The 19,519-nt window shown below is 44.6% G+C and overlaps 1 protein-coding gene across 2 annotated transcripts in view; it reads left to right on the top strand.

Annotated features, from left to right (window-relative positions):
- Positions 1–19,519, top strand: part of EMB (embigin) — a 33,388-nt gene that overhangs the window by 3,785 nt on the left and 10,084 nt on the right. For both annotated transcript variants that reach the window (XM_073655062.1, XM_073655061.1), the window contains exons 2-5: positions 4,610–4,696; positions 6,094–6,283; positions 9,025–9,113; positions 13,233–13,360. In XM_073655062.1, coding sequence (XP_073511163.1) covers positions 4,610–4,696; positions 6,094–6,283; positions 9,025–9,113; positions 13,233–13,360 — 494 coding nt within the window. The remainder of the gene's footprint in view (positions 1–4,609; positions 4,697–6,093; positions 6,284–9,024; positions 9,114–13,232; positions 13,361–19,519) is intronic.

Below are 19,519 nucleotides of genomic sequence, written 5' to 3'. Positions count from 1 at the left end.
GTGTGGACGGAGAAGAGCAGAGGTCCTAGAACTGAACCTTGGGGGACACCGACAGATAGGGGACAGATGAGGAGGTGGTGCGTGAGTGGGAGACGCTGAATGTCCTGTCTGTTAAGTAAGAGGAGAGCCAAGATAGGGCCAAGTCTGTGATGCCAAGAGATGAGAGAATCTGTAGTAAGAGGGAATGGTCCACTGTGTCGAAGGCAGATGACAGGTCCAGAAGGAGGAGGATGGAGTAGTGTCGCTTGGATTTGGCGTTTAGTAGGTCGTTGGTGACTTTGGTCAGGGTTGTTTCAGTCGAGTGATGCGGTCGGAAGCCAGATTGCAGGCAGTCGAAGAGGGAACTGGAGGAGAGGTGGGAGGACAGTTCAAGGTGGACATGTTGTTCTAGTAGTTTTGAGGCAAAGGGGAGAAGTGATATGGGGCGGTAGCTAGTCAGAGAGGATGGGTCAAGGGAGGGCTTTTTGAGGATGGGTGTGATTGCGGCATGTTTGAAACATGAGGGGAAGACACCGGTTGTTAGTGACAGGTTGAAGAGGTGGGTTAGGGTTGGGATGAAGACTGTGGTAAGGTTAGGGATGAGGTGGGATGGGATTGGGTCAAGTTCGCAGGTGGTGAGGTGTGATTTGGAGAGTAAAGAGGAGACTTGACCTTCTGTAATGGTGGAAAAGTGGGGTTTGGAGGAGGAAGGTTGAGTAGATATGATGAGGGGTTGTGCGGACTTTAGGCAAAAGCTTTGTCTGATGGTGTCAATCTTCTGCTTGAAGAATGAGGCAAAGTCTTCGGCTGAGATGAGAGAAGAGGGAGGAGGTGCTGGGGGACGAAGGAGAGAATTGAAAGTGTTAAATAGCTGTTTAGGATTGTGAGACAGGGAGGATATGAGAGATGAGAAGTAGGTTTATTTTGCTGTAGTGAGTGCGGACTTGAAAATAGTGAGGGATTGTTTGAATGCGATGAAGTGCTCGATGGAGTGAGACCTTTTCCATCTCCGCTCCGCAACCCTGGAGGCCCGTCGCAGTTCTTTAGTAAGTTTGGTGTGCCAGGGTTGCCTGTTGATTGTGCGAGATTTGGTATGTGTGAGAGGGGCGATCGAGTCGAGAGCTGCAGCTATTGTGGTGTTATATGAAGCGGCTGCAACATCTGCATTGTGTAAGGAATTTATGTCTGTAAGAGGGAGGAGGGATTCAGAGAGTGAGTGTAGGTCAAGGTGTTTGAGTTGTCTGCGAGCGTGTGTAAGTTTGTGGAGTTGGGATTGTACACCTGGAGAGGAGAAGGTAGAGAATGTAAGGAGGTTATGGTCAGAGAGAGGGAGGGGTGAGCTAGAGAGGTTAGATAGGGAACAGAGGCGGGTGAAGATTTTCATAGTCAGGAAAATACAAAAAAAATCTTTAAATGAGAAGGTGTGTCCAAACTTTTGGTCTGTACTGTACATAAACACCTAGATACAAGAGGCTTTTAGAACGGGCTAAAACATCTTTATTGATATTCATTAAAAAATATTAATAGGAAATTGTAAATAAAAAACATATAAAAAGACACGGTAGTGCAGATACAGAAAAAGGTGGGTATCCTGGATAATAGTGTGACGCCCAGCTGCGCTTGGTATCACAGATCCTAGAAGAGTGCATTGATGGATTCCTCTACAAGAGGCCCCCATAAACATTCACACATCTCCACCTTCCACCTCAGACCAGCAGAGGGAGCCCGTTAGGGAGATAAATAGGGAAGGTGGAGCTAGGTAGTTCAGTCTGTTGAAAGAGTTCCTGCAGTAGAGAAGCCTGAGAGAGGTCAGCCTGCAGTGGAGCACAGCCCAGACTCAGTTGTAGCTCAGAATAGTGAGCTTAAGGTGTGCCGGCGCCATAAGATCGGTGAAGCGTGGCAAGCTGCTGTTAGTGTGTATAGCCTAGTGAGGACCCGAGTAGGCCGAAGGCGAGTGGAGAGTTAGTACATAGGGGGCAGAGGAGCTTAACCGGCTCACCCCGAAGCAGTTACCGGACACCGGGTCCGAACTTACCGGGATCTCTATGACCCAGTAAGGCATAACCGGAATCCCTGGAGAACTACAGGTCTCAGGATCGCTAAAGTGCTGATACGTAACAGAGCCGGGAGACAAATAGGCCCCGCAAGCTGAGGAGCGTGTATTCCAAGAGAAGGCCCTACCACAAAGTCAGCCAGCGCAGGACAGAGACAAAGTTAGGCCTAGCTCCAGGCAGGTCAGAAACTTACTACGCAGAGGCAAGAAACAGGAGGCCCTACACCTGCTCGTTGGGGAGGATTCTGATATGCACCCTTCACCCTACAGTGCTCTGGGATGTGCCTGAATTTCCACCAGTAAAAGGTACTGAAGTGACTACCGTGTCCATCCCTGTTCTTGCTCTGACCCGGCTGGGTCTCGCCTGTCCTGCATCACCCTTCCCGTACACTGCCCTGAGGCCTAGCTCCACCTGTGGGGAGCTATACCATCAAGCTGCCTTATCACTGGCCTCAGTGGACTGCGCAGCGCTGGTGATTCTCACCAGAAGCCACAGGTGGCATCACGAACTTTCATAAAACTAAAAGAAACCTATTATCCCCTTTTTAAAGAGTGACCCCAGGGTACGGGCCCGGAAGCCGACCACCGCAACATCCCGAAGGCCAGGCAAAGGCCCGGGTACCGAGTCATCCCCATCCCCTGGGCGAGTCAATAGTATAATGTATACACTGAGTCAATAGTAATGTCAATAGATGTTGCAAAAGATGAGATGGTATGATGAGTAGAATATAGCAGTAAATAGTAAATAATAAAGAGTAACACCGCCTGTCAGTTGATAAGATGACAGTATAATAGACTATATAAAAAATGTCTATATCAGAATAACAAGTTATATCACAAAAAATCAATAGTATAACGCCAGATGCGTCCTTCTGTCCAAAGACGGTATAGACTGCGCCTGCGCACTGTGGCCAGAGTCAGAAAGACGCATCCAAGCCGGGAGGAGGACAAGTGTAGCGCCGGAGATCACGGTATGTGTAGGCGCTGACCGCATACTGCAATCTCCGGTGCCATGAGGATATACCGCGATCTATCGCGGTATGTGTAGGCGCTGACCGCATACCGCAATCTCTGGTGCTATGAGGACATACCGCGATCTCCGGCGAGGCTGGAGGAGGAGTGTGGCCCCGGAGATCGCGGTATGTGTTGGCGTTGACCGCATACTGCAATCTCTAGTGCCATGAGCACATACCGCGATCTCCGACAAGGCTGGAGGAGGAGTGTGGCCCCGGAGATCGCGGTATGTGTAGGTGCTGATCGCTTACTGCAATCTCCGGTGCCATGAGGACATACCGTGATCTCCAGCGAGGCTGGAGGAGGAGTGTGGCCCCGGAGATCGCGGTATGTGTAGGCGCTGACCACATACTGCAATCTCCGGTGCCATGAGGACATACCGCGATCTCCGGCGAGGCTGGAGGAGGAGTGTGGCCCGGGAGATCGCGGTATGTGTAGGCGCTGACCACATACTGCAATCTCCGGTGCCATGAGGACATACCGCGATCTCCAGCGAGGCTGGAGGAGGAGTGTGGCCCCGGAGATCGCGGTATGTGTAGGTGCTGATCGCTTACTGCAATCTCCGGTGCCATGAGGACATACCGTGATCTCCAGCGAGGCTGGAGGAGGAGTGTGGCCCCGGAGATCGCGGTATGTGTAGGCGCTGACCACATACTGCAATCTCCGGTGCCATGAGGACATACCGCGATCTCCGGCGAGGCTGGAGGAGGAGTGTGGCCCGGGAGATCGCGGTATGTGTAGGCGCTGACCACATACTGCAATCTCCGGTGCCATGAGGACATACCGCGATCTCCAGCGAGGCTGGAGGAGGAGTGTGGCCCCGGAGATCGCGGTATGTGTAGGCGCTGATCGCTTACTGCAATCTCCGGTGCCATGAGGACATACCGTGATCTCCAGCAAGGCTGGAGGAGGAGTGTGGCCCTGGAGATCGCGGTATGTGTTGGCGCTGATCGCATACTGCAATCTCCGGTGCCATGAGTACATACCACGATCTCCGGTGAGGCTGGAGGAGGAGTGTGGTGCCAGAGTCAATGCCTGCGCATAGTGTGATCTCCGGCGCCATTTTGTTGAAGACAAATTTACACAGTGTCTTCAACAATATGGCGCCGGATGGCGCGTATGCACACCAGCTGACTCTGACCCCTGGACAAATGCATTCTCTTTGTTGTATTTATAATATAAATATAAATAGATACATATCTTAGATTTAGGTATAAAAAAGACAGTGGTCGGAGCTCGACATTCACTCTATACAGAATACAAACAAGCTACAAATATAACTCTTGCCCTTTCTAGCAATGGAAGGTGAATCGCTGGATATGTTCCTGAATACAAGGTTTCCATACTTAAAGGCCATAACAATCTAACCTCAGCTCCGGCAGCCCATAAAGTAGGAAGGTTGATCTATATAAGCCCAAGGAGGACTGTGCACATTTATCAAGCTGTAAGACGCCATATTGATTTGTCAGACTGCGGCTGAAGGTCAAACTGTGAACACCATGGCGTTACAAATATAAAGTGGATTTAGGCCAATGTACTGTAATTCTGCATCTTTTCTCCCAGGTCTTAATGTGACACCACAGGCTCCAGTACATAATGAAGATGGCTTTAATAATCACACCATAGCAGAGCACAGCATATCCATAGCAGGTAAGTCCTAGCTAGACATACTGATCCATGTTCGCCCAGGTCATTCAATTATTTAATGGAGCAAAATATTGATTGAGGCTATGTGCCCACGTTGCATTTATGAAGCAGAAAATTTCTGCTGCATAAATGCAAGTCCTCTCCCGGAAAAACGCATGCGGAATTCCGCACGCGTTTATCGCGCGTTTTTCGCGCGTTTATCACGCGTTTTCCACATGCGGAATTGCCTTGCGTTTTTTATGCATTGAACAAAGGCAATTCTGCTTGCGGAAACGCAAAATTAAATGACATGCTGCGGATTTTTGAACGCGGCATAAACGCTGCGGAAAAATCCGCAGCATGTGCATAGAACTTGCGGAATCCCATTGGGGACCATGGGGTGCGTGTTACCAAGCGTTTTTCAAGCGTTTACGCTGCGGAAATTCCGCATCAAAAACGCTTGAAAAATGCTACGTGGGCACACAGCCTGAATGAAATTGTAATGAATGTAAGATTGGTGCATGCTTCCTTTATATGCAGAAGTGCTCCGTCCTGTCATTGTACTTGATATAGAACACAACAGACGTATCAATAGCATGTTAACTCTGCAGCATCTTTTATTACAATTCGGCATTTTCTTGTTTCTCCCGGGGATATCTGCATAAATTGACAACTGGATGTCAGCAATTCACTTGTCAGTAGTATTTGCCCTGCACAGTTTGACACTTTCCAATGCTGAGGGCACCAGACTGCACAAGAACGTTCCCCATTGACAAAGAAAACTATAATATCTACTTGTAAATTTACTTATTAATTTCAAGGAGGAATTGATATTTTATAGAAAATATTAAAGCTTACTAAAACAGACATATTAAAAGAGATTCTTTACTGAAAGAAGGCAGATTAAAGGGTGGATCCAGTACTTTTTTCATTATAGGCCTAAAAACTAACAGGCACGTAGTTGCTAATTACCTGCCTGTTCTACATAGTAGTCACCGACTGCTCCTTCAACAATTCAGCTGCTCCATGTCAACAGGGCAGCTCTTTTTCTTCTGCTCTGCTCAGTCTATGGGGTGTGACTGCTGACATCATGCTGATTGACGTCCAGCTCTCCGCAGTTAGGTAGCAGGGAGCCGACTGTCAATCAGCATGACATTGGCAGTCACTCCCCGTCAGCAGAGAAGCTTGGAAGAGAAGTCATTGCTCTGTCTACGTGATATCAGCAGAAGCCGATTAATCGCCAGCAGGAGCGATCTGTGACTGCTCTGTTCCGGCAGAGATCGGCGGAATTAAAGTAAAAAAAAAAGTACCCAAAGGTGAGAAACCCCTTTAAGAATTTCCCACCTTGGCATCTTGTCTGTCTTTTTGATCTTATCCTTCTATTTTTGGCTAATATGTAACCCCTTTTTTCTTTGTTAAAGGCTTTTCCACCAAAGACAATAACAAGGAAATAGTCATGGTCGACCCGCTCCGTCTGAAGCTGGAGTGTGATCTAGTTGTTGACTCCATGGATTTACAAATCAACGTTTCATGGAGACACGAAGAGGAACAACTTAGTAGTACACTGTACACATACAGTAATAGAGACAAGCGGTGGCGCACCACATATGAGTGAGTGTATTGTATCACATTATCTACTACGTGGACACATCAGTAAGGGGTTAATTGTAGGTCTGAGCTCTGGTGTAGAACTCTCATAGAAGTGAATGGAAAAAGCCACACATGGGTGACCACCTCACCAATGCCATTCATGTGTGACCACCTCACCAATGCCATTCATGTTTGACCACATCACCAATGCCATTCATATGTGACCATCTTACCAATGCCATTCATGTGTGACCATCTCACCAATGCCAATCATGTGTGACCACCTCACCAATGCCATTCATGTGTGACCACCTCACCAATGCCATTCATGTGTGACCATCTCACCAATGCCATTCATGTGTAACCATCTCACCAATGCCATTCATGTGTAACCATTTCACCAATGCCATTCATGTGTGACCACCTCACCAATGCCATTCATGTGTGACCACCTCACCAATGCCATTCATGTGTGACCACCTCACCAATGCCATTCGTGTGTGACCACCTCACCAATGCCATTCATGTGTGACCACCTCACCGATGCCATTCATGTGTGACCACCTCACCAATGCCATTCATGTGTGACCACCTCACCAATGCCATTCATGTGTGACCACCTCACCGATGCCATTCATGTGTGACCACCTCACCAATGCCATTCATGTGTGACCACCTCACCGATGCCATTCATGTGTGACCACCTCACCAATGCCATTCATGTGTGACCACCTCACCAATGCCATTCATGTGTGACCACCTCACCGATGCCATTCATGTGTGACCACCTCACCAATGCCATTCATGTGTGACCACCTCACCTATGCCTTTCATGTGTGACCACCTCACCAATGCCATTCATGTTTGACCACCTCACCAATGCCATTCGTGTTTTATCACCTCACCAATGCCATTCATGTGTGACTACCTCACCAATGCCATTCATGTGTGACCACCTCGCCAATGCCATTCATGTGTGACCACCTCGCCAATGCCATTCATGTGTGACCACCTCACCAATGCCATTCATGTGTGACCACCTCACCGATGCCATTCATGTGTGACCACCTCACCAATGCCATTCATGTGTGACCACCTCACCGATGCCATTCATGTGTGACCACCTCACCAATGCCATTCATGTGTGACCACCTCACCTATGCCATTCATGTGTGACCACCTCACCAATGCCATTCATGTTTGACCACCTCACCAATGCCATTCGTGTTTTATCACCTCACCAATGCCATTCATGTGTGACTACCTCACCAATGCCATTCATGTGTGACCACCTCGCCAATGCCATTGATGTGTGACCACCTCGCCAATGCCAGTCATGTGTGAGCACCTCACCAATGCCATTCATGTGTGACCACCTCGCCAATGCCATTCATGTGTGACCACCTCACCAATGCCAGTCATGTGTGACCACCTCACCGATGCCATTCATGTGTGACCACCATGCCATTCCTGTAAGGCAGTGATGATAGTGCGAGTCCAGTTGTGTATGTCACAAATTTCAATATTTATGGTTTAGGATTCTAGGACCATTGGTCGTCACATGTTGCAGGGCTGCAAACTTAGGGTGTACGATTCTATAGTAATTTAACAAGGTTTACTTCTAGATCATTAAAAGGATGTTTCATACTGTGGTGTTTTTTTTTTTCAACGGAACAACACATTTATAAATAATTATGTGACTGATCCCCACTTATTAAGACATAAATTGAAGGCCCGAGTTTGCATAAAATCAGGAAATGGATTAAGTTGTTACATAAGGATGGGTAAATTGGGACTGTTCCCTGGGGAGCGGACAGATGGGAGGGTAGGGACAAGCTCCGTAGATAATTGGAAGAAAAGCAATTTCTATGCAACATTTATTCACTCTTCTGCTTTATGTTCCAAAGACACGTGAGGGAGGTATCTGCCTGAAGCCCAATTCAAACACCTGTTTTTCCCATACATGTTTTATCTGTGTTTTTCATGGATAGACCACATACCTGTTATTGTAAGAATTCGCCCAAAAAAATGAAATAAAAGAGACATGTCCTTTTTTGATCAGAATACCAAATCTAACTCGCCCATTCTAATTAATGAGTCCCTAAAAAAGACAGAACAAACATGCTATCTGTGTGTATCCGAGTGCTGTCCATTTTTTACTGTTTCATTGGTAGGAGAAGCCTGGGATTTTTTATTTTTTTTGCATATGATAAAAATTGATGGTAAATATGGACAAACAAACTAAAAAATGGCTGAAGATCAGATCCAGGACACTGATGAAAACACGGTCCCTACATTACACTGCAATGGTTTATCAACCACAACCTACCTAAATATTAAGTCCATTTGCATTTTAGAGAAAAGTAGATGAATAATTGAACACAATATGTCAGTATTTAAGCAATGTCAATGAGTCAATTAGGTTTGGGTTCTTCCTACGCCCATGACTCCTGTATTGTAGAGGCTGATCATTAACCACCTGATTAAGTACCTCACTTTCTTTTCCCAATTTCCCAAATAAAAACAGACCAGTCAATTTATTATAACAAACATAAATAACTTGAGGTAAGGAGGTTCTAGGAGTTTCAAAACCTGGTGGCACCCAAAATTTAATTTTCTGTTCAATCCTTTCATCTACTGTTAGTAGTATGGCAAAGTGGCGGGATGGCTTCCATTAGCACATAGGGCATATTTCTCTTTTCCTCTTCTGCCTTTCCTCTCCCCTGCTTTGTGAACTTCTTCCTTAACGTTTTTTTCTGCAGATTTGTAATGACAGATGTGAACAAGACTGGGAACTATACGTGTATTTTCAGTTCTGCCACAGAAGTAAATGGAACGTTCAGTGTACAAGGTGAGACAGGAACACGATCAGTAATTCCACTTCATTCATTTACCAGAGTTATACAACGGATTGTTCAGGTGGTGGGGATTTTCCACCCAAAATTTGCAAGAAGTTGCACTACGGTATAATGCTAGTGAAACACCACATGCACACTTGATGGAAATAAAGCTGTCCTAGATTCGCTGTAGAGTTTTACAGAAGATATGAATGCAAAAGTAGGTCAAAATAGAGTTTATAACTTCCAATTTGTGTGCCCTTAACTTGTCTATAAAACAGTCATATCCCTTGATATATTATACAGGATAATTTCATAGTTTTTTTAGGTTGAATGTACACATGAGTCCATCAAGTTAAACCTATAACCCAACGTGTTGATCCAGAGGAAGACAAAAACCCCATGAGTCAGATGCCAATAGCTCCATATTAGAGGAAAACTTCTCTTCCCGACTCCTCAAGGATAAGTAATATCAGTTCGATGAGGGTCTGACATCTGGCTGTCCTACTGATCAGTTGGTTGCTGCTCTCATAGAGGCCAAGATAAGGGAACCAGAACATCACAGCTCAATTCATTTCTCAGTTACTGATGATTAGCTCCTGTATATTGACAACACCTTTAACCCCTTACTGATGTTGGACATACCAACATGTTCAATGTTGTGTGACTATGTATGGAGCAGGCTCAAGAACTGAGCCCGTAACATATCTGGCGGATACCAATTGTGTTATACAGCCTGCACCTGCCTGTAACAGCAGCAATCAGAGCTAAGCTCCCATTGCTGCTGTTCACCCCTTGAATGCCGCTGTTAATTCTGACATTTAAAGACTAACTATCACCAGTCCGTGGGTTGCCCTTTTCATTTAAGAAAACAGTGAACATCCTCAGATTGGTGAATTTTCTGAGTAACAACTATTAACAATAAAGGCCCCTAATGTTCCTATAAAGCATGCAGAGCAAGATCTCAATACCCTCTGTGGCCCTTCTTGCTGTGAAAGACCAAGACCTCGCACTTTGTACTAACCCAGCGCTGAAGCGTACTGTACTATACTATCACCGAATGAAAATCACAGGATCGATACACGTGTTACGATATGTAAATGATAAGAAAAAATGGAAACAAAATTTGAAAAACATTTTGATTTATTCAGTATCGAGTATGCGCTACACGTGCAGAAACCCCGCACTTACAGCCTCGGCTGCTATCAATGAGGTTTTCTAAGGAATGTTCTGCCACGCTGCACGTGGGCAAATCATCAAGATCTGCTGCTGGCAGCTCCCTTTACAATTGTCGACCTATGTGTCCCAGATGTCCTTGCTGGAAGTCTCTTCCTGTGTGCTTGTTTTGGTAGAGACCTGTCAGTCATTAGCGGAGGAGGTGAGGCGCGGGTGAGGCCCTGCCTTTTCAGCTAGTCACCTTGTATGACTTGTCTATTCTGCAGTGTTTTTATCGTACATGGCTGAACTCATACAGCCAGTGTCTGATTCATGCTGCCTGTGGTTCGGTCACAATGTATCCGCTGTCAGGTTCCCTTTAACTTTTTTTCTGCATGTCAATATGACTACAGTGATACCCAATTTATATTGTTTTTTTTTCATGTTTTACTACTTTTGCACAAGAAAATCACTTAAAATAAAAACATTTTTTGGGGGGAGAGCCATGACTTTGTTTTTCTGATTACAAAGCTATATTAGGTCTTGTTTTTTTAAGTAACAAGCTATAAAGTTTATTTATTTTGGATTACATAAGACTTTTTGCTCATAGACAAGATGAAGAAAAACAGGAATTCTGGCAAAGGTTTTTTTTTTATTATTCATTTATGGTATTTATTAAAGCAAGTGTAGTACTACAGAAAGTTAAAACTTAACATTTATTACAACTGAATAAAAAGTGATACACAAGTCACAAGGACCTAAAACCAAGTATATGCCTGTCTGTGGTAATGAGTAACCATATTAATCAATAACTCATTATGTCCAGGAATAATGAGCATATGTAATACCAACATAGTCTACCCGTAACATAACACAGATAATGGCAGAAAATAGTGGAGCTCTCAAGACAATGTCTCAGCACATAGGAACCTTAATACATTTACACTGATTATGGTGAGCATTTAAACCTTATATATATGTTAATGGAACGACCTCACCAAAAAAATGTCGGTTCTTGCTCTCTGGCTTAAAGACAGCTCCATGTGGTGGGGCATCCAGACCTTTTCAGCCTCCAGCACCACACAGCACACCACTCCCAACGCGTTTCATTGCCTCAGCCAATCATCAGGGGAGAAGAGGGTGTCATACAGTATAGAAGCTGGCATCAATCGCTCAGCTTATCCATTAGACAGCGCCTGGTATTTACCATGCGGAATAAATTACATAGTTTTATAGTACAGGTCAACACCAAATATTTGTTTGTTTTTTCCAACAAACAGACCTTTTTTTTAATTCTTAAAACTGGAATTTGTTTCATTTTTATACTTCTTTTTTTAAATTTACACTTAAAAAAACTTTTTAAAAATTTGTATTACTATTTTTTACATTACTTAGTAATCCCACAAGGGGACTTGAATATGTGATCCATGATCACATTGATAATACACTGCACTACCCATGTTGTACAGTGCATTATGTAACCTGTTTGACTGACAAGTAACATGATCTTATTAGCTAAGGCTTATGTCAGACACGGAGGCTATTTTTAGGCTTCCTTGTCACCGTAGCAATCAGCACCCCACTATCATGCTGCAGGGATACAAATGGGCTTTAAGAGGGAGTAATCTCCTTCTGTCAAATTTCTCACATGCTGCTGTCATTATTGACAGTCACATGAGAGAGGTTAAAGTGCTGGGACTTCAGCAATAGCCTATCCATATATAAAAGCCAGATCCTGCTGTCTGTGGATGGCATGGGCACAACTCCTACACCCACGCTATCCCTGACAGGTAAGTGTACAGTGGATTTTGGTAACCTGCTTGCAGTCCGGATTATGTTAATTTGCAAGAAGGGGTTAAAAAAAAAACCTTTACAAGTTTGGTATTGCCACACAATGAATGCCGTGCAAAACCAAACAAACAAAAAAACGAAAACAATGGTGAAATTACTAGAATTCACCATTTCAGCACACTTGGAATTTTTCTTCCCTTCGTTACATCATATGGGAAAATGAATGGTGTCATTGAAAACTACAACTCGTGTTGCAAAAAAAAACCAAGCTTTCGTACAGCAATGTTACCAGAAAAAGAATAAAGTTATGGCTCTTGGAAGAAAGGAAGGAAAAAAATGATCGTACAAAAACAGAAAATCGCCTGCCTGGTGATGAAGGGGTTAAACAAATATGAAAAATATAAATGCCTCAACACATGCCATGCTTCACCTATAGGCTCCTATGATAAAAAAAATGATGGCTGCATTTACCGTATATGTTCTTTTTTGTGGATGGCTGCAATGGAGAACTCTTAACCCATTCATAGGTCAGCCAAAAGGTCTAACTTAAAAAAAAAAAGATTTTGGATTTTTTTTACTGTTTGTGAGAGATTATATCTTAATACAATTCATGAAAGGCTAATGGTGGACACACCTGTAGTTTTAGCAGCCTTTGCTTGTTTTATAGGGTACAAGATGAGTATATAGTAATATATTAGGAGCCAACTTTAAAGAGTTTATTCGGGATTTTTTTTTTACTATGTGCCTAAAAACGAACAGGTTGGTAGTTGTTAACAGAGGCAACTCCCTGCCTGTTGTACCCGGAGGCGTCTGGGAGCATTTCTTGACCGCTCCTGCAGGTGATTCAGCTGCTCCATGCCAACAGAGCAGCTCTTCTTCTTCCGGGCTGCTCTGTTGACGGGACATCACTGCTGACGTCATGCTGATGGACAATCGGTTTCCCACAGGCAGCGAGGAACCGGCTGTCAATCAGCATGACGTCAGCAGTGATGCCCTGTATACAGAGCAGAGTGGAAGAAGAGCCGCTGCTCTGTCGAAACAAAGCCAGTGGAAGCCGCAGAATCTCCGGTAGAAGATTGACGAAAGCGGAAGCCGCTCTGTGCCGGCAGAGATTGGCGCTGGGCACAACGGGCAGGCAGTTAGTTACTTTAATGTAGTAACATGTTTGGTTGTTGTTGTTTTTTTAGTGCCTCCGGTCCATGGTGGTAGCAAGACTTTCATTTCCTATATTGGAGACCATATAGATGTTAAGTGCGATACCTCAATTTACAAACCCCAGCATTGGTTATGGTACAAAGTTACTGAGAACGAGCAGGTAAATAAAGATTCATTGCATTTCTGCTGCTTTATTTCTCCTGATTGTACGATCATGAACTTCTTTTCTCTAGTTTCAATGATCATAATATAATCATCTACTGTTAGGTCCATATATATTTGGACAGAGACAACATTTTTCTAATTTTGGTTCTAGACATTACCACAATGAATTTTAAACAAAACAATTCAGATGCAGTTGAAGTTCAGACTTTCAGCTTTCATTTGAGGGTATCCACATTAAAATTGGATGAAGAGTTTAGGAGTTTCAGCTCCTTAACATGTGCCACCCTGTTTTCAAAGGGACCAAAAGTAATTGGACAGATTAAATAATTGTAAATAAAATGTTCATTTCTAGTACTTGGTTGAAAACCGTTTGTTGGCAATGACTGCCTGAAGTCTTGAACTCATGGACATCACCAGACGCTGTGTTTCCTCCTTTTTGATGCTCTGCCAGGCCTTCACTGCGGTGGTTTTCAGTTGCTGTTTGTTTGTGGGCCTTTCTGTCTGAAGTTTAGTCTTTAACAAGTGAAATGCATGCTCAATTGGGTTGAGATCAGGTGACTGACTTGGCCATTCAAGAATATTCCACTTCTTTGCTTTAATAAACTCCTGGGTTGCTTTGGCTTTATGTTTTGGGTCATTGTCCATCTGTAGTATGAAACGACGACCAATCAGTTTGGCTGCATTTGGCTGGATCTGAGCACACAGTATGGCTCTGAATACATCAGAATTCATTCGGCTGCTTCTGTCCTGTGTCACATCATCAATAAACACTAGTGACCCAGTGCCACTGGCAGCCATGCATGCCCAAGATAATCACACTGCTTCCGCCGTGTTTTACAGATGATGTGGTATGCTTTGGATCATGAGCTGTACCACGCCTTCGCCATACTTTTCTCTTTCCATCATTCTGGCAGGGGTTGATCTTGGTTTCATCTGTCCAAAGAATTTTCTTCCAGAACTGTGCTGGCTTTTTTAGATGTTATTTAGCAAAGTCCAGTCTAGCCTTTTTATTCTTGATGCTTATGAGTGGCTTGCACCGTGCAGTGAACCCTCTGTATTTACTTTCATGCAGTCTTCTCTTTATGGTAGATTTGGATATTGATACGCCTACCTCCTGGAGAGTGTTGTTCACTTGGTTGGCTGTTGTGAAGGGGTTTCTCTTCACCATGGAGATTATTCTGCGATCATCCACCACTGTTGTCTTCTGTGGGCGCCCAGGTCTTTTTGCATTGATGAGTTCACCAGTGCTTTCTTTCTTTCTCAGGATGTACCAAACTGTAGATTTTGCCACTCATAATATTGTAGCAATTTCTCGGATGGGTTTTTTCTGTTTTGCAGCTTAAGGATGGCTTGTTTCACCTGCATGGAGAGCTCCTTTGACCGCATGTTTACTTCATAGCAAAACCTTCCAAATGCAAGCACCACACCTCAAATCAACTCCAGGCCTTTTATCTGCTTATCTGAGAATGACATAACGAAGGGATTGCCCACACCTGTCCATGAAACAGCCTTGGAGTCAATTGTCGAATTACTTTTGGTCCCTTTAAAAACAGGGTGTCACATGTTAAGGAGCTGAAACTCCTAAACCCTTCATCCAATTTTAATGTGGATACCCTCAAATGAAAGCTGAAAGTCTGATCTTCAACTGCATCTGAATTATTTTGTTTAAAATTCATTGTGGTAATGTCTAGAACCAAAATTAGAAAAATGTTGTCTCTGTCCAAATATATATGGACCTAACTGTATTTATACTGCAATTTGAAATTCTTAATTGCTTATTGGATTATTATATCATGGGCTGCTGGGCTTTCCCCCACCATGCAGTAATAATATGTCATGGGGATGGTACATCACTAGTGGGTCCCAATGGTAACACACTGCTGACACCCTGCTAATAGCATTCAACCCTGAAGCTAAACCAAAGAAATGGGCCTGCACACCTTTTTGTATAAGAGCACTGTGTAGGTGCACATTCACACTGTGGCCATTAACAGACAAAACCTAGGATAAAATAATGAGCAAATACCCTGCAGTAAGTAAATAAATTATTTATTATGTACTATTCATTTATATGCACTGCTCAAAAAAATAAAGGGAACACTTAAACAACAGAATATAACTCCAAGTGAATCAAACTTCTGTGAAATCAAACTGTCCACTTAGGAAGCAACACTGATTGACAATCAATTTCACATGCTGTTGTGCAAATGGAATAGACAATAGATGGAAATTATGGGCAATTATCAAGACATACTCAATAAAGGAGTGGTTCTGCAGGTAGGGACCACAGACCACATCTCAGTACCAATGCTTCCTGGCTGATGTTTTGGTCACTTTTGAATGTTGGTTGTGCTTTCACACTCGTGGTAGCATGAGACTGACTCTACAACCCGCAGAAGTTGCTCAGGTAGTGCAGCTCATCCAGGATGGCACATCAATGTGAGCTGTGGCAAGAAGGTTTGCTGTGTCTGTCATCGTAGTCTCCAGAGGCTGGAGGCGCTACCAGGAGACAGGCCAGTACACCAGGAGACGTGGAGGGGGCCGTATGAGGGCAACAACCCAGCAGCAGGACCGCTACCTCCGCCTTTGTGCGAGGAGGAACAGGAAGAGCACTGCCAGAGCCCTGCAAAATAACCTTCAGCAGGCCACAAATGTGCACGTGTCTGCACAAACGGTAAGAAACTGACTCCATGAGGGTGGTATGAGGGCCCGACGTCCACAGATGGGGGTTGTGCTCACAGCCCAACACTGTGCAGGACGCTTGACATTTGCCACAGCACACCAGGATTGGTAAAGATGCCACTGGCGCCCTGTGCTCTTCACAGATGAAAGCAGGTTCACACTGAGCACATGTCACAGATGTGACAGAGTCTGGAGACGCCGTGGAGAGCGATCTGCTGCCTGCAACATCCTTCAGCATGACCAGTTTGGCAGTGGGTCAGTAATGGTATGGGGTGGCATTTCTTTGGAGGGCCGCACAGTCCTCCATGTGCTTGCCAGAGGTAGCCTGACTGCCATCAGTTACCGAGATGAGATCCTCAGACCCCTTGTGAGACCATATGCTGGTGCGGTTGGCCTTGGGTTCCTCCTAATGCAGGACAATGCCAGACCTCAGGTGACTGGAGTGTTATGATCTGCAACATGTACTAAGGAAAGATAGGGAAAAGCTGTCCCTACAGTAAGACTAAGCTGAATCCCTACGATGTAGCGGGCTACCTGTTCCTAGCGAACAGACCCGCCTTAGTCCTCGGCTAGTCTGAACGAAGACCTATAGCATTAAGGGAGGGGTCCCTAAAAGAACTAAGGACTGGGACAAAAATGGGACACCTCCTAAACAGAGAAGTTGTTGCAGAACACAAAAAGACAAACTGACAAAAAGGTACTAGAGGTCCCAGAAGGAGCAAGCGAACTGACAGAGAAAGACACTGAAGCACCAGGCTAGAGAAACAGTCAAACACTGAAGTCCAGCACAGCCAGAAGGGTGGAGCTGGAATATAAAGGCCGATGGTCACGTCACCACAAAACACAAGATGGAAAAAACAAACAGGAGGGTTCTAACAGTACCCCCTCTTTTATGAGGATCCTTTGGATCCTCCAGGCCCAGGCCTATCCGGAGACCTCTTGTGGAAAGCTTTAACAAGCCTAGGAGCAGAGACATCATCCGTCCTTACCCCGGAGTTGTCTTCGGGACCAAAACCCTTTCAGGAGACAAGATACTGTAATCTCCCTCTATGCCATTTAGAATTCAAGATACGAGAAATTTCATATTCGCCATCTTCCACCACAGGAGGAACTGTGACAGTGGCGTCCCTATCAGATACATCAGCCTTTTTCAACAAGGAAACATGAAACACAGGATTAATCTTCCAGGAAGTAGGGACATCCAACCTAACAGCAGACGGGTTAACAACCTGAAGCACTTTAAATGGACCCACAAACTTAGGACCCAGTTTTTTTAGAGGGAATCCTCAACCGCAGCTTCTTCGAGGACAACCAAACCATGTCACCCACAGTAAACAAAACCTCCTTACGTTTCCTGTCAAAATACTTCTTGGACTTCTTGTTAGCCTCTTGAAGGTTGCAATGTACATTAGTCCAAACTCTCTCCAAATCACCGGAAAAATTTTCCTCCTCCGGCACCGCCGACCCCAATTTGGAGAACGAACCAAAAGATGTCTCCCAGTACAACAAAAAAAAGGAGAACACCCAGCAGAGGAGTATGTATGATTGTTAAGAGCAAATTCTGCAAGAGGCAGAAACTCAGATCACACCTCTTGATTGTCTGCCACAAAACAACGCAAAAACTGTTCAAGATCCTGGTTCTTTCTTTCAGTCTGTCCAGTAGACTCAGGATGATAACCAGACGAAAATGATAAATGGACTCCCAACCTGTCACAAAAAGCACACCAAAAGCGAGCCACAAACTGAGGTCCTCTTTCAGAAACAATATCCGTGGGAACGCCATGGAGCTTGACAATCTCCTTAACAAACGCCTTAGCGAGTGTCTTGGCGCAGGGCAACTTAATGAATGGAACCAAATGACACATCTTACTAAAACGGTCCACGACCACCCAGATGACAGTAAAACCCTCGGACACAGAAAGATCAGTAATAAAATCCATTGTGAGATGCGTCCAAGGCGCACTAGGAACCTCCAGAGGGCAAAGCAACCACGCAGCAGGAGCATGTGAAGCCTTTGACCTAGCACACACAGTACATTGACGCACCCACTTGATGACTTTCTTCTGCCATCCAGGCCACCAAAAACTGCGACTGATAAGTCTCTTAGTCTCCGAAATTCCTGGATGTCCTGCCAACCGAGACTCATGACACTCCACAAACAAATCTCTCCTAAATGCTCTAGGCACTTACAGCCTCCCATGGGGAGTGTTAGATGAAACATCATCTTGAGCTTTCAGAATCCCATTCTCCAAAACGGAGTCCAATGCCGCCACCACAACTTTCTGTAAAATGCTCTCCTCCTCCTCGGCACCGACCATAGGAGAGAAGCTGCGAGATAAAGCATCGGCTTTAACATTCTTAGTACCAGGGGGATATAGGTAACAGACAAATGAAACCGAGAAAAAAAAAGTGCCCACCTAGCTTGACGGGCATTCAAGCGCTTGGCAGCATCCAGATAGATCAAATTCTTATGATCTGTGAAAACCTGAATAGGTAATCTAGCGCCTTCCAAAAAATGACGCCAATGTTCAAACGCGAGTTTAATAGCCAGCAACTCCCGATTTCCAACATCATAATTCAGTTCGGTTTCCGAAAATTTTTCGAAAAGAAGGCACAAGGATGTACTCCACCCTTGTTCTCCTGAGACAAAACTGCTCCGACCCCCACCGATGAAGCATCGACCTCGACCAAAAAAGGCTTGGTCTCATCAGGCTGCATAAGGATAGGGGCGGAACTGAACCTCTCTTTGAGATACTCAAATGCTTCAATGGCCTCAGTAGTCCACTGGGCCGTATTCGCACCTTTCCTGGTGAGATCGGTCATAGGCTTAACAATTATAGAAAAATTCTTAATGAATTTCCTGTAATAATTGGCAAAACCCAAAAATCTCTGTATAGATTTCAAACCTATAGGCCTAGGCCATTCCTGCACAGCCTGAACCTTCACCGGGTCCATCTCAAAGCCCTCGCTGGAGACAATGTAGCCCAAAAAACTAATTTTCTGCACAGCAAACTCACATTTCTCCATCTTAGCAAAGAGTGAATTATCACTCAATAACTGCAAAACTTCACGTACACTCTGCCAATGGGACTCTAAATTTGGTGAATAAATCAAATTGTCATCCAAATACACAACCACATTCTTACCAATCAAAGGTCTCAGGATGTCATTAATAAGGTTCTGAAAAAATGCAGGTGCATTGGTAAGACCAAAAGGCATCACCAGATTCTCAAAATGACCTACCGGAGTGTTATAAGCAGTTTTCCATTCATCACCCTCCTTCACTCGTAATAAATTGTATGCCCCCCGGAGATCAATTTTAGAGAACCACTTGGCCCCCACCAACTGGTTAAACAAGTCGGGAATTAACGGCAATGGGTAGGAATTGCGTATGATAATCTTATTAATTTCACGTAAACCCCCGTCCTTTTTTTTAACAAAGAAAAATCCAACTGCCACAGGCGACTTAGAA

This window comes from Phyllobates terribilis, unplaced genomic scaffold, assembly GCF_046119375.1.
Source record: "Phyllobates terribilis strain yellow unplaced genomic scaffold, ASM4611937v1 Scaffold_1__5_contigs__length_1240528914, whole genome shotgun sequence".
In the NCBI taxonomy this organism is placed as follows: Eukaryota; Metazoa; Chordata; class Amphibia; order Anura; family Dendrobatidae; genus Phyllobates; species Phyllobates terribilis.
The sequence above is the reverse complement of the archived record's forward strand: the minus strand, read 5'-3'. Positions and strand labels throughout refer to the sequence as shown.